Source organism: Staurois parvus, unplaced genomic scaffold, assembly GCF_062004578.1.
Source record: "Staurois parvus isolate SC_StPar_1 unplaced genomic scaffold, SC_StPar_1.0 ptg000221l, whole genome shotgun sequence".
Classification (NCBI taxonomy): Eukaryota; Metazoa; Chordata; class Amphibia; order Anura; family Ranidae; genus Staurois; species Staurois parvus.
This window is the reverse complement of record NW_028318017.1, coordinates 1,267,492-1,283,134: the sequence shown is the minus strand read 5'-3', so window position 1 is coordinate 1,283,134 and position 15,643 is coordinate 1,267,492. Positions and strand designations below refer to the sequence as shown.

General features: G+C 42.5%; 1 protein-coding gene across 1 annotated transcript in view; it reads right to left on the bottom strand.

The window, feature by feature from the left end:
• Positions 1 to 15,643, bottom strand: part of LOC149460733 (uncharacterized) — a 61,083-nt gene that overhangs the window by 18,430 nt on the left and 27,010 nt on the right. The window contains exon 5 of the mRNA XM_089679227.1: positions 10,067 to 10,932. Coding sequence (XP_089535353.1) covers positions 10,067 to 10,932 — 866 coding nt within the window. The remainder of the gene's footprint in view (positions 1 to 10,066; positions 10,933 to 15,643) is intronic.

Below are 15,643 nucleotides of genomic sequence, written 5' to 3'. Positions count from 1 at the left end.
TTGTGCTTTTTGTTGGCAATTTCACCGTATTTTCTGTAGATTACCAATAAGTTATTGCGTTTTCAATTGTGTTTTGCATTGCGATTTCTATTGTAGTCTATATGTGAAATTGCTACAAAATGCAGAAAAAGTTAGACAAGAACTACTTTTGAAATTGTGCTGCAGCAAATCGCTTATGTTAAGACACTCACATCCACATTCATTAGATCCAATATCAGGTACAATTTCAATTCCCAAATCGCACCTGAAATTGTGCACCCTGGATGCGACTTGGCATGCGATTTGCATGGCATGCGACTTGGGTGCGCCCTATTGTCTGCTATTAGAGTGGTCACATGGGTGCCTTTCCGACACTGATTTCTAAAGTAGTACATGTACTACTTTTATGGTGATTTGCATAGATATCTGTGTCATATGTCTTGCAAATCGCAAGGAAATTGGCATCCTCACTGTACGTCGCACAATTTTTAAATCGGCTTTGATGTGACCGGGGTAAGGCCTTTTTATGTTTGATTTCCTGAGTGTTTTTCCGATTTATGGGAAATGCTGCATACTAGCAAAAGTGAATTGACATTTTCAGTATTGCATGCGAGATGTGGTTATGTGACTGTCTTAACTCATGTGATAATCTGGAGTGAATTGTGCCCATAGGGCCAAGAAATATTGCCAATAGGGTTCCCTTTCACATCCCTATTCAATGTTCTGTTGTATGCTGCACAGTTACACTTCGCTGTGGTTTTCTTTCTGACTCTGATTTGTGGGGCCTGTATACCAAGGGTTAACGCAGGTGGGAAGAGGATTCATCAGGTGCAAACACTTTCTCTGACCAAATGAATGACAGTGGTGGGTGTGGCCTATGTTATATAAAGATTTGCAGTAGTGGGTGATTTTTTACCTTGTGCAGGCCACATTATTTTCAGCAAGTCCTTGTCTATGGCAGTTTGGGGGGAAGAGATATTGTGGTGAATTGCCCCAGGCCACACTCACGCTGTGTTTTGATGTGGGCTGTAAATGTTTTGCATGTTCTTCCTTCTAAGGTGTGTTTGTTTGTTATTGTACAATGATTGTGTGTTTATTATCTTTGCATTGTAATCCTAACACATGTCCATTGCTCTGCTCTTCTAAGTTTGCTTTATTTAGAATGAAATGCAGTTTTCAAACAAACCTGATGAGACATTTATGTGTGGGGGATTTGGGGAGGTGGGAGGTGTTTATATTTTGGCACGCATATATTTTTATATTGATATTTTGATCTGCAGTTTGCTTTGTGGATAAGCCTAAGTGATTCATAGTAACCGTTTGTTTCCTGCTGTAACCTGTGAAAGCACAGTTCATTAGAAGTATAGTCTTTTAGACTGTAAGCTCTTATTAGCAGGACCGTTCTATTTTAGCAACATCAATCCTGCTTTTTTTTATTTTCACCAAGAAATTGAATGTACCTACTTGTTGTTGCTGTCCAAATAAATGTGGAATGTGTATTTGATCAATAAACATTTGGACTATGTATTTTTTGGGGAGATTATTTCATGCTCTAGTTGAATGTAGCACAGTGGCTAAATGGTTAGCACTTCCATCTGGCAGTACTAGGGTCGTTGGTTCAAATTCCAACCATGGCACCTCCTGCCTGGAGTTTGCATGTTCTCTTTATGCCTGTGTGTTTCCTCTGGGTACTCCCATTTCCTCCCACATTTTAAAGACATGCTGGTAGGTTAATTGGATCCTGTCAAAATTGGCCCTAGTATATGTATGAATGTAAGTTAGGGACCTTAGATAGTACGCCCCTTGAGGGTTAGGGACTGATGTGAATTTACCACATCTATATGTAAAGTGCTGTGTAAATTGACAGCACTATATAAGTATCTGAAATAAATGTACTCGCACCCCTAACACTTATTTTTGCTAGCTATATAATATGCCCAAATCTTCCTTGTTAGAGCGCACATGTGCAAGTATGTCCAAACTAACAAACCAAAAGCCCCCTATTGCACCAAGACCATGTTCTGTACCAATGAATAGGTTGTTTTCAATGAGCAGCTAGCTATTCTTTTTCTGCAATCCTCTTAACAGTAATAAATCTGGCTCCCAATTTATGTTGACTTTGGGCATTTACGGGCAAATATATATTCACCAATGTCATATACACAGAGCTGCAAACATACATTCACCAATGTCATATACACAGTATAGCTGCAAGCATACATTCACCAATGTCATATACACAGTATAGCTGCAAGCATACATTCACCAATGTCATATACACAGTAGAGCTGCAAGCATATATTCACCAATGTCATATACACAGTATAGCTGCAAGCATACATTCACCAATGTCATATACACAGTATAGCTGCACGCATACATTCACCAATGTCATATACACAGTAGAGCTGCAAGCATACATTCATCAATGTCATATACACAGTAGAGCTGCAAGCATATATTCACCAATGTCATATACACAGTATAGCTGCAAGCATACATTCACCAATGTCATATACACAGTATAGCTGCAAGCATACATTCACCAATGTCATATACACAGTAGAGCTGCAAGCATACATTCACCAATGTCATATACACAGTAGAGCTGCAAACATACATTCACCAATGTCATATACACAGTAGAGCTGCAAGCATACAGTCACCAATGTCATATACACAGTAGAGCTGCAAGCATACATTCACCAATGTCATATACACAGTAGAGCTTCAAACATACATTCACCAATGTCATATACACAGTATAGTTGCAAGCATACATTCACCCACCAATGTCATATACACAATAGAACTGCAAACATATATTTGCAAATGTTATATACACAATGGAGCTGCATGTAAAATTGCTATGGTGCACAAATAAACGCCAAGACGACTGTTGGAGGAGGCACTAGAGCGGCTGTCATACTGGATATATGTCATGACGTTGGCGGAAGGATGTTTGCACACACCCGGAAGTGGAAGTGGGGAGTGTTAGTGGATGGGAGTGTAGTTAGGAGGGTTTAGTGGTCTATTTTTTAGTTTTGTGAATTGTTCTTTTGTGGAATTCCAGACCACATCTGGACATGGCGAGATCGCTGTTCTCCACCGAGGAGCTGATCCTCATTTGCCGGGGAAACATTACTAATAATTGTTGTATTTTCAGTTGAAAACATGTCCAATTCCTAGATCCATTGAGGTACATAGCAGAGGTTCAAGGTTCTTCCTAACTATACAGGTGGCACAGACACAAGCATACACCCAGGGCCACTGTTAGATATCACGGGGCCCCGTACAGCATACCTGACAGACCCCACCTCCAGAGAAAATATCCAAATTATATTATGGTACAAATACACTAAAAACCTTATTAATTGACATAATCCCAACCATATTCCTGTGAAATCTAAATGATAAAACTGTACTGAGTTCATAAATAAATCTGTGTGTGAAATGGAGGTGTTGGGGCTCATTCACATGGGTGCTGTGGCCTGTAGAGTGGGAAGTAGTGGTTGTTTTTTGTGGCTGTCGCTGTTTGCAGGCAACCTATGTTACACTATGGAAATGCTGCAGGTCATAATTTGACAAGCATATGGGTGCAGGTGTACAGCCCTGAACACAGACAGTGAGCATTCAGGGCCACTTCCCCACGCCTTCACACCTGTCTGATGACAACCTGTGTTCATACAGCTGCTGTGTCCCCACAAATGGTGTGAACAAGTCCTAAGGGCCAGTTCACACTATAGAAACAGTCAAGATGTGTTCCAGATGCGTGTTTGCATGCACTTTTTTGATGCATGTTTAGCGTGTTCCAGAGCATTTTGGATGCCTTTTTGATGTGTTCCACTGCATTTTGGATGCATTTTTTGTGTGTTCCAGTGCATTTTGGATGTGTTTTTGGTGTGTTCCAGTGCAGTTTGGATGCGTTTTTGACGTGTTCCAGTGCATTTTTTATTAATTTTAATTTTTTTCCCCTCTCTTTTTCTAAAATTTAATTAGGGACATGTGCGTTTTAGTGTGTTCCAGGGCGTTTTACCGCGTTCCAGTACAGTTCTATGCATAAACAATGCAGCCTGTTTGACTTTTTGGCAGCACCTGCAACGCACTGGAACTGCAAGCGCTGATGTGAACTATGACATTGACAACCATATAACCTTCTTCCAGTGCGTTTTGGATGCAGAAAAAGCAACTGAAACACATGTAGTGTGAACTGGCCCTAAAGGTTATTATAGGTCAGGGAACGGGACTGACCAGGAATTGTGAATTCAATCAGACTAGTGGTGAGATACAATCAGCAATCGTATAACAATGTGAGATCTGAGCTGGCGGTGATAGGAAATGAGACACATTAACAAGATCGGCAAATAAATAGTTACATACAAAGAGTGGGGCGGGGATACATAGATTTGCAGATGGAACAGGTGATGACAGGGGGGGTGGGGGAGGGAACAGGTGATGACAGGGGGGGTGGGGGAGAGGAATAGGTGATGACAGGGGGGGTGGGGGAGGGGAACAGGTGATGACATGGGGGGTGGATGAGGTAACAGGTGATGACAGGGGGCTGGGGGAGGGGGACAGGTGATGACATTGGGGGAGGGGGACAAGTTGTATAAGGAGAGAGGTTTAAAGGATCGTTCACACGTGACTTTATTTCTAACTCTTGCCAAGGGCCCTATAGTGTTTGACAGGTGTTTGGGAAGCATTTTTAATGCTCCTCAAATGCTTCCCAAACGCCCTCTGTGCGGTTTTGAGGCATGTGATAAGCATTTACCAAGCGTTAAAACTGCACCACAAATGCCTGTAATGAAGTTAAATGGTATTAATGCTCCAGAAATGCCTCGCAACCATACCGCAAACATCTGCTAGGCATTTGAGGAGCGGAAGCATAGACTTGAATGGGAGGCTTCAACTCCTCCTGACTCCACATGAGGCACCAGTTTTGCTGTGATGCAAGCCTAACGCTTCAGTGTGAACAGCACTGTGTGCTGCCATGTGCAGAATTTTCATAGGCATTTGAGAAGCATAAACAATGCTTCCAAAACACCTGTCTGAAGTCTGCTGACAAAGCTAGTGTGAACATAGCCTTAGCGAAGAGAGACAAAGTTAGAATGAAATATAAACAGAAGGAAAATTGAAAATTTCAAACTTGTCAGAAGAACAGGACGCAGAAAAGATTCACTCCCTTTCCACTTTCTAGTCAGTAGCCAAAATCTTAATTGATTGATCGATATTCCTGGCACTGACACAACCCTGGAAATTGAGCTCCATATTTTGGGCATTCATAAATGTCAAGGAGCTTACAATCTAATGCACGCCATAGATGGGTCGAAAATCGACCAAAAAAAAAAAACGGCCAATTTTTTCACCATTAGTGGGTTAATTGGTCGGCCATTTTTCGGGGTTTTGGCACTTTTTTTTTTATCGGTAAAGTTGGAAAATTTGCGGCCAATTTTGACGATCGGCCGATTATCCCAGCAATGATGGGCAAATCGGCCGATCATTTTACTGATAAAAAATCTGTGCATGGGCCATGACCTGCAAGAAGTAGAAAAAGAAGAAGCAGAAGAAGAAGAATTCCAGTCTGCTATTATATTTTACATCAACAGTATTGCAGTTGCAACAATGTATCTATTTGTATCCAAATAAAAATATCTGTATCCGGAATGGATACAAATGGATACATTGTTGCAATCGCAAGACTTTTCATGTAAAATATAATAGCAGAGATCTCTGCAAGGTATAGAAGTAAAAATGCAGGCCATAGACGGGACGAAAATTGGCCTTTTTTTTTACCGTTGGTGGTAACGTCGGCCGATTGGACGACTGATTTTTCGTTTTTTTTTTAAAAACAACTGGTTTTTGACATATACTCGGCCCAATTAACCTAACAGCATGTCTTTGGAGTGTTGGCAGAAACACATACATACAGGGAAAGCATGCAAACTGATATACAGACAGGTGCAGCCATGACTGGGATTAGAACCCATGACCCAAGTGCTGTAAGTTCTGAGTTCTAACCATTCAGCCACTGTAGGAGACAGAGTTTGAGCTGCAATGTAGAATAGTTACATTGTTTACAAATAATGATAAAGCGAGCGCTGGTCACATTATATAGACTACTAAAATGGTATTACACAAGATAAATATAAATCTAGGTATAGATATGAAGGTAGCAGCTAGCACTCAGGGTATTGGCAACAGTCCCAGAATAGAAATATGTTACAGTAATAGTGCAGCGCTATAAATGCATGTTATCAATCATAAACACATGTAAAGTCAACAAAGTGCAAATAAGTGCAATAATGATGTAAACTGGTAAATGGCGCTAAAAAAAGTTCATCTAATCATTCCTGAATAATGGAATGTCCTTGGTGTGAGAGTACCAACTCAGAGAGTGCCTATGAATGGCACGTGTGGTTTATTCATGACGGACAGTAGTACATGGACTCATGAAAGGTAAACCACCCTTGGGACTGGTCTACACTCACCAGAACAAAAGTATTAATGCGCATGGGTTATACACATCACACATCTGGGGGTGCAGCAGTATGCTGGCAGCTATGGGTTAGTTATCCAGCTCCATCCATCCATCCATCAGGGTGGGTACCAAAATGGTCCTGGGGAGGAATTAGCTCAGCCACAGGAGCCAGAAAGGTGCTTAATAGTGTAGTACTTTATTATAATGGTCATGAGTAACAATTTAAAGTATCCATGTGGAGTAATAAAAATAATAGCAAAGTGAGTACCAAGATGGTGGATTCTCCTCAATGGCGGTGGTATGGCATCAGCAATAGGGCTTCACCCAATGCATTTCGTGTACCAACACGTCCTATTGGTGTACCCTGAGGACATGTTGGTACACGAAATGCATTGAGTGGAGCCCTATTGCTGATTTTGGCACTCGCCCTGATGGATGGATGGATGGAGCTGGATAACTAACCCATAGCTGCCAGCATACCGCTGCACCCCCAGATGTGTGATGTGTATAACCCATGCGCATTAATACTTTTGTTCTGGTGAGTGTAGACCAGTCCCAAGGGTGGTTTACCTTTCACGAGTTCATGCATTACTGTCCGTCACAGATAAACCACACGTGCCATTCATAGGCACTCTCTGAGTTGGTACTCTCACACCAAGGACATTCCATTATTCAGGAATGATTAGATGAACTTTTTTTTAGCACCATTTACCAGTTTACATCATTATTGCACTTATTTGCACTTTTTTGATTTTACATGCGTTTATGATTGATAACATGCATTTATAGCGCTGCACTATTACTTTAACATAGAATAGTTACGTGATTACAGAGAAGGAAGATATATCATTATATTGGGAAATTAGAACTAGACATTCCAAATTATTTGAGATATAAGTGTGAAAATGTTTGACATTTGAAAATAGAATGTATGACATTCATTAGTAAATGCAGTAGTTGTCTGATCATTTTGGAGAAACAGCAACCCCCCCCAAAAAAAATATATAGGTGTACTTTTTACTTTAAATTCTAAGTATTCTCATATGCAAACAGAAAAACACCAAGGGGACAAAGCCCGCAGTTGTGCGCCACCTAGCCAACATATCCGGTATTGCACCTAAAAATGTACCAGATGCGATTCCACATTTACTAACAGGAAAGAGTCTACAAGTAGACGCTTTTCATTGAATTTTCTAGACGCTTTTCTGAAGACTGACAGGTCTAGAGTGTTTGAATTGAGTCTGCCTGAATGTTCAGCATCTGCTGGTAGACTCAATTCTTCGTAAATCAGGGCCTTTATGTCTATGTCATATGGACTTTTGATATTTGTATATTATTCATCTTTGGTCCTTTATATGATTTTAGCTGCATTTTTATAGAAGCATCTAGGATCTTATTTATGTGGTCATATATATTATTTTTTATGATGATCTCATATTATGGTATTGTCAATTTTATTATTATCTTATTCGGCTGGTGTTTTTAATTTTGCTCTTTTGCCATTGATATATATTTTAAAACTTCTATTTTAAAAGCACTTATTATACTTCTTCCTTATGTAGCCATATAAATCAAATAACCACTTAGAGGGGCATCTTTAATATATACCAGATTGTATCTGCCACTCTTACGCCGCCCTGCTTTCACTGACGATTTGTATCATCTTTCTCGGGTGACAGAAGCAGTGCTCACATCTCCCTTTAACAGGGAAATGACACATTCACTTTATATATGGCAAAATGGCACCTGCGGAGCCACGCATGCACACTCCATGGACCTCAACAAAATGGCGGCTCTGATATGCGCACGTGCGATTGCCGCACCAGCCTATATATTGAATGGAGGTCTGTCATGCTACTGTTGGCCTCCCCTCTGATGATGTGCTCTGCACGAAAGGCCTAAGGAGGAGCCAACAGAGCGTGACGTCACAGCCGCCCGGAGGCACGAGGAGGCCCGTGGACCATCTTAACTAAGGGGTCAGTACTACTCTGCATTATTATTGTGATATCTGAGTGATATACTACCCTGTTTTAACCTACATTTTGAGCAATAAAAATCTTGAAACTACTACACTATGGGCATTTGTCCTTTGGTTCCCTTTGGAGCCAATTAACTTCCAGAATACCCCATTATGATCCACTACCACCAGAGGGAGGGAGGCCTGTATCCAGGCTGTGCACCCATTCAACCTTAAGGGGAACTCTGGACTTAGCAGTTTAACCACACATCACCAAGACAAGATTATCTACCCTTAGATGGAAGCTCACCTATTCCGCCTGCCTAAGCGACCTCAGTGGATACTGATTACATGCGCAATATTTATGCGTGTCAAGGGAGTGCGCATTTCTATTATTTGTTCCTGCCACAAGTCTTGGTATTCTGCTAAAACAAGTGGATCATCTTTTACATATATCTTGGGAACTATTTATTTATGCTTCTAAGTTTTATGGACAATTTATGATTCATTGAGAATATCTAGCGCTGCACTTTATTTTATTGATTTTATAAGGTTTGCTGTGATCACTTTTAGTGCATTGGCTGCTGACTCGAGAGCGCTCACTTTTATTTATTTATAGCAATGTTCTATATTGAAGTTTGCCGTCATTGCACCGACACACACAATAGTTTTTGTTCAATAAATGTTTTATTATAAATTTACATTTAACAAGATTGAAGCATAAAAATCAGGAAACAGTAAAGGAAAGAATCCGATTGGTCAGGAAGATCCCTTGTCTGGAATGTGGGGGCGGAGTCATTATTATTGGTGTATAACAAAGTATTGTAGAAAAGATCCCAACATAGAAAATGGGGGAAAGGAGGAAATAAAGGCGGATATGAAGGGGAATCTGTGTACGGGGAACACCTTAACAATCACCACCATTTTATTCTCCAGGGCCTCTGATGTCACAGAATAGATGTTTGGGGGTTTATCTCATCTTCAGGACCAAAATCTGCATTTTCCCATGTGTGCAAAATCATGCAGAAACAGCTCTGGCAGTGAGAGGGTTAATGTGGGCAAGATGGGATCACTCTGCTGGGGTGACAGAGCTCCCCCTAGCTGTAGCCCGGTAATAACATTGCTGGGAGGTCTATTCAGTTCTCTGCTCCATACTTCCCGTCTTTATAGAAACATCTCCTGACATTTGGCGGTCTATTCATAGAATGTTTGTATAGCAATTCCCTCAGTGAGAGTTCATGTCCATTCCTCCTGTGTGAATGAGGAACCAATGTTATTAGGACCACATCTGAGTTGCTGGAATGTCTTCCATTCATGGAAAATACATTGAAAACTTCTGCTCCTGATATCAATGGCCAACCCGGTCCCACACTTCATCCATGTCTTTGGTGACCTCTGATCTCCTTATGAACTGTTTCTTCCATGATGATGATCAGCCATGGAGTATATCTGAGGTGTATATCAGGGTGTGCTTCTTCCCCACATGAGAGCTGAGATGTCCAGCAACATTCATCTAGAAGACATTTCCCGCACTCAAGGCACTAATACACCTCCAGGGTTGTGTGGGATCCCTGATGTACAGGAAGACAGGACTTCAGTGAGGAACATTTCCTTCACTCAGTATAGGAAAGTGGCTTCTCCCCGGGTGAAACCTCTGATGTCTGTAAAGATTGGAGTTCTGTGAAAAACATTTCCCACACTCAGGACAGGAATATGGCTTTTCCCCTGTGTGCAATCTCTGATGCGTGTGAAGATAGGCCTTCACTGAAAAACATTTCCCACACTCAGGACAGGAATATGGCTTCTCTCCCGTATGAGATCTCTGATGTGTTTGAAGACTGGACTTGTCTGAAAAACATTTCCCGCACTCAGGACAGGAATACGGCTTCTCCCCCGTGTGCAATCTCTGATGTTTATGAAGAATAGACTTCACTGAAAAACATTTCCCGCACTCAGGACAAGAATACGGCTTCTCCCCCGTGTGAGATCTCTGATGTGTGTAAAGACTGGACATCTGAAAAAAACATTTCTCGCACTCAGAACAGGCATATGGCTTTTCTCCCGTGTGAGATCTCTGATGTTTTTGAAGACTGGACATATCTGAAAAACATTTCCCACACTCAGGACAGGAATGTGTCTTCTTCCCTGTGTGAGATCTCTGATGTGTGTAAAGATTGGACATCTGTGAAAAACATTTCCCACACTCAGTACAGGAATATGGCTTTTCTCCCGTGTGAGATCTTTGATGTGTGTAAAGATGGGACTTCCTTGAAAAACCCTTCCCACACTCAGTACAGGAGAACCTCTTCCCTGTTGGAAGGCCGGCCCAGTCCTGCACAGTCTGAGGTCCCTCAGGATACGAGGAATCCGATGGTCCATCTACACTGGGTGGTGCCGGATGGACACTGGAGGGAGCCGGGTTTTCTCCTGGATTATACTGTGTGATGTCCTCATCTTCTACTTTCCAGTCTGGAGACAAAGTGAGATGATCCTCAGAGGTTTTCCTCAACTCCTGGCCATGGACTAAAATACAAAGATAAAGAGGATTACTAGACAGGAGCTGATTGGTTCCCCCAAACCAGGACTCCACCCACATCAGGCAGCTTGGTCTCTGAGGAACTTACAATTCCACCCTCAAGGGAACTAGGAAATGGCTCCTCTGATCTCCTACCAGGTCATTTCTTTATTCATGGACCTTAGTCAGAGAAGGAGGAAACAACCAGAACTGTCTTTGATAGGAGGGACAGTGATGAGGGGATTATAGGACGAGGGTCCCCACCCCCTCTATCACTCATCGCCATCTTCCCAACACAAGAAGTACTGCACTTCCTTATTTAGTCCATGATTTAGTCATGAAGAACAGCGGGGCTGAGCCCCACCAGAGGTCAGAGAGTGAGGATGGGGGGAGAACAACCAAGATGAAGACTGGACTGATCCTGAAGACCACCATCATTGGGGTATTGACTCCTCCCTCATTATCACTTTCTGTTTAAGGGTTCAAAGTTGGAGGATGTTATCACATTATTATCACCATGTAAAAGTCTGTGCTCCAATCACATCATCCGATATAAAATGTCCAGCTGGTAGGAAATGGGTGTAACAAAAGAGAATCCATATTATGTGTATATATATATATATATATATATATATAGAAGTGGGGGGAGGGGGAGAGCAGAAGTCTGGAGTATGAAATGTACAACATGGAGTATATAGTGCAGGGGTCAGGAGTATGTAATTGTGACATAAATGTACAGATTTGAGTAGCTGAAATGTGACCTGTAGCAATATGTAATTGTAAATTTAGTTCAATCCTTGTTTTTAAAGAAATATTCAGTCATAGGTACTCAGAGACAGATGGTCACCAATTAGCATCTAAAGGGACTAGCTTCCTCAGGCTGGAAGTGGCACCTGGGTGCTAATAAGATTTTGTCACCTACATGTAATCAGACTCTGCCATCTTCCTGAAGATGAAAAGAGAAACGCAGACATTTTGGCTTCATGACACCAGGGGGTCTCCGGTCTGTCTAGAGAGCTCTAAAAGTATATACATAGATCAAAGGAGTATGTTTCATCCCTCATGAAAGCTAAAATATTAGTTGCAGAGAGATGAAAATACTTCCTTCTGGTTGGACACTCTGTAGGCTGCATCAGCATGTAAAAACTATATTTGAGGCCTACGTAGAATGCCAGAAAAATGCAGGAAATGGTTATGTGGCGCTGGGGTGCGATAACAGAACAGTGATTGATACTGTCGCGATCGGACTGATGCGCTGGTGTCGCAAATCCAATCCCTGATTTGGTGATGCAAGCCTGTTTTAGTCAAAATTGACTTTGGGCAGTTCAGCACCCAGAACAGCCTGTGGGCGGGTACAAGAATACTCCCCAGAGTCAATTGACTAAGAATTCATGTCCAGCCTACGTCCATATCCCCATAAATGGATATTTGGACATGGTAATTCGTATTGAGCTGGGTCGAACGACTAACAGATTACGGACTTTCTCTGACTTGCTCCAGTTGCAGGATAAATCTTGGTAAAAGTTTTATCTCTGTTTTATAGTGAATAGTCATTTGTGTGTCTTCTTGTATTTTTTGTATTTCTGTAACTTTTTATACTTTGTACATATTTTATGCTCTGCCCACTTTTGGGATATTAAATCATAAAATTAATAAGTGACTTCTGTGTATTTAAACGCTCGGTCAAGCTCATCGCCAATTTGTATGCAATTGCACTGCATGTGGGCAGATTGCGTGCACATTGTAAAGGTAGCAGGTCTGCCAGACGGAGATCTGTGTGTGGTGTCCCAACAGACTGTTCTGTGGATAAACTGTTGGGTAGTGGCAGGCTACCGTTTGTTGTGTCTGGTGTGGGGTGTGTGGACAGTGGAAGAGTGATTAACACCGGGGTTCTGGCTTGTAGGATAGCTGGAGGGATCCTATAAGGGTGTGTCGATCGCTAGGCTGCTCCTCAACTCTAATTAGTGCACCAGATTGTATTTAAGATTTATATCTGCCAGTGTGTTGTCGACCAGCTGGAGTCTCCCTCCAGTGGTGGCCAAGAGGTAGTGCGGGCTGTGAAAGTATCATAGCCGTTCTTATATACATTTATATATTCAAAGTTAAGTCCCCCTTATTCCCTTTTACCCCACGTCACAGACGCACTTGCGTGCCTCGGTTAGCTAGTCGCTGTGGGCATGGCATGTGGGTGAACTCATTACAGTAATGTACAACAGAGTATATAGTGCAGGGGTCAGGAGGATGTAATGTACAACATAGAGTATATAGTGCAGGGGTCAGGAGTATGTAATGTACAACATAGAGTATATAGTGCAGGGGTCAGGACTATGGAATGTATAACAGAGTATATAGTGCAGGGGTCAGGAGTATGTAATGTGCAAAAGTTATATAGTATAAGGGTCAGGACTCACAGTATTAGTATTCTGTAATCAGTGGAAGCTTAAATGTTTACTGTAAACAACATGTAGAGGTGAGCTGGTTCCGGTGGACATGGTATACTTGGACAGAGGGGTGGCGGTGGACGTGGTATACTTGGACAGAGGGGTGGCGGTGGACGTGGTATACTTGGACAGAGGGGTGGCGGTGGACGTGGTATACTTGGACAGAGGGGTGGCGGTGGACGTGGTATACTTGGACAGAGGGGTGGCGGTGGACGTGGTATACTTGGACAGAGGGGTGGCGGTGGACGTGGTATACTTGGACACAGTTCCCCACACACGGCTAATGTGTAAGGTAAAGTCTATGGGCTGGAAAAATCAGAATGTAAATGGATAGAAAACTGGCTAAAAGATCGTATTCAGAGAGTAGTGGTTAATGATTCATACTCTGAATGGTCTGGGGTTAGTGGGGGACACCAAGGTTCAGTGTCATCAGTGGGGGACCCCAAGGCTCAGTGTTATTAGTGAGGTACCCCAAAGGTTCAGTGTTATTAGTGGGGTACCCCAAAGGTTCAGTGTTATTAGTGGGGTACCCCAAGTTTCAGTGATATTAGTGGGGTACCCCAAGTTTCAGTGATATTAGTGGGGTACCCCAAGTTTCAGTGTTATTAGTGGTGTACCCCAAGGTTCAGTGTTATTAGTGGGGTACCCCAGGGATCAGTGTTTGGACGCTTACTTATTAATATATATATAAACAATATGGGGTGTGAGATTATAAATCCCATTCCAGTCTTTGCAGATGACACCAAGCTGTGCCGGGGAATAACGTCCTTACAGGATGTCTCCAACTTACAAGCCGACCTCAATGCTCTGTGTAATTGGGGGACTATGGGGCCAATGAGGGTTAATGGTGATAAATGTAAGGTTCTGCACTTGGGGGCTAAGAATATGCATGCATCATACTCATCATAAGGGGGGTACAACAGGGGGGGTTCAATGGCGGAGAAGGATCTGGAGGGGTAGAAGTCAGTGGTGGAAAAGGATCTGGGGGGGTCAATGGTGGAGAGAGATCTGGAGGGGTCAATAGTGGAGAAGGATCTGGGGGGTCAATGGTGGAGAAGGATCTGGGAGTTCTGATAAATCACAAGCTTAATAATGGCATGTAATGCAAAGCTGCGGGTTCTAAAGCGAGCAAAATCCTCTCTTGTATTAGGAGAGGTATAGACTCCAGAGAGAGAGATATCACCCCCCCTCCCCCCCCGGGTACAAATCATTAGTAAGACCTCATCTGGAATATGCAGTTCAGTTTTGGGCTCCAAATCACTTTTGGATTATAACTTTTATTTTTAATGGTACAACTAGATGGGCTGTCTTTTGTCAGCCAGACTAACTATGTAACTATGTAGGTCCCACACCGCTGCCTCCCATCTCCTGAGACTGCACTCAGTGACTTGGGTCTGAGACACTACAGACATATCCCTCCACCCGGCACAGCCAGCAGATAACAGAGAAGGTCCCCTGGAAGAGTCAGGCACAAGGCAGGAGACCCCAGTGACATGTCCTGGGTGCCTACATTATGCAATGCTTATAGGAAAAATCAATGTTTTGCTGCCAGCTGAACCCCAGAACCTCCATAAATCCAGTCTAGATACATAAATTGTGTCTGCAACACAGAGAAGGAAGATTATCCGAGAGAAATCCAGGAATACAGGACGGGGAACACAGCTCAGGAAAGTGACCAGGGGATTACAGGCTGATATCACCCAGTCCCCGTCCTACTCTGGACCAATCAGTGAGCAGTATGGGTGGAGGAATGGATTTAGTGTTCATGACCCACCTGTGCTGATCTCTGTAGGAGTGTCCTCCTCTATAAATGTCCCCGTTATTCCATCCTCCTCCATAGACTGCTGATCATCCCTCACATACGCCTCTTCTTCTTCTGCTTTCACCTCAAATTCTATATCGATTGGATCTCCACTCTAAATCAAGGAAATGAGAGAAAATATCATCTGTAAAATGTAAGGTCACATAAACAATCCACACATTGTCTCCACAAGTCCATGTTCTAGATGCTCCGTCAGACCAACCTTGCAACAACGAGGGATGGTGTAACCTTCCTGTGTGGAATCCCGGGAATACAGAGGATGGGGACATCTCTCTGGTGGGTTCCTGGTATTAGGTGGCTCCATCATATCCTTGTGTCCTTCTGAAAACTCCTCCATCACTCCATACTCCTCATCCTCCTCTTTATACTCTTCTTTAACATCAATATTATCATCCCCGAGGATTCCACTCTGAATATATAATAAAATGACATCAATGGTAACAATGCAGAT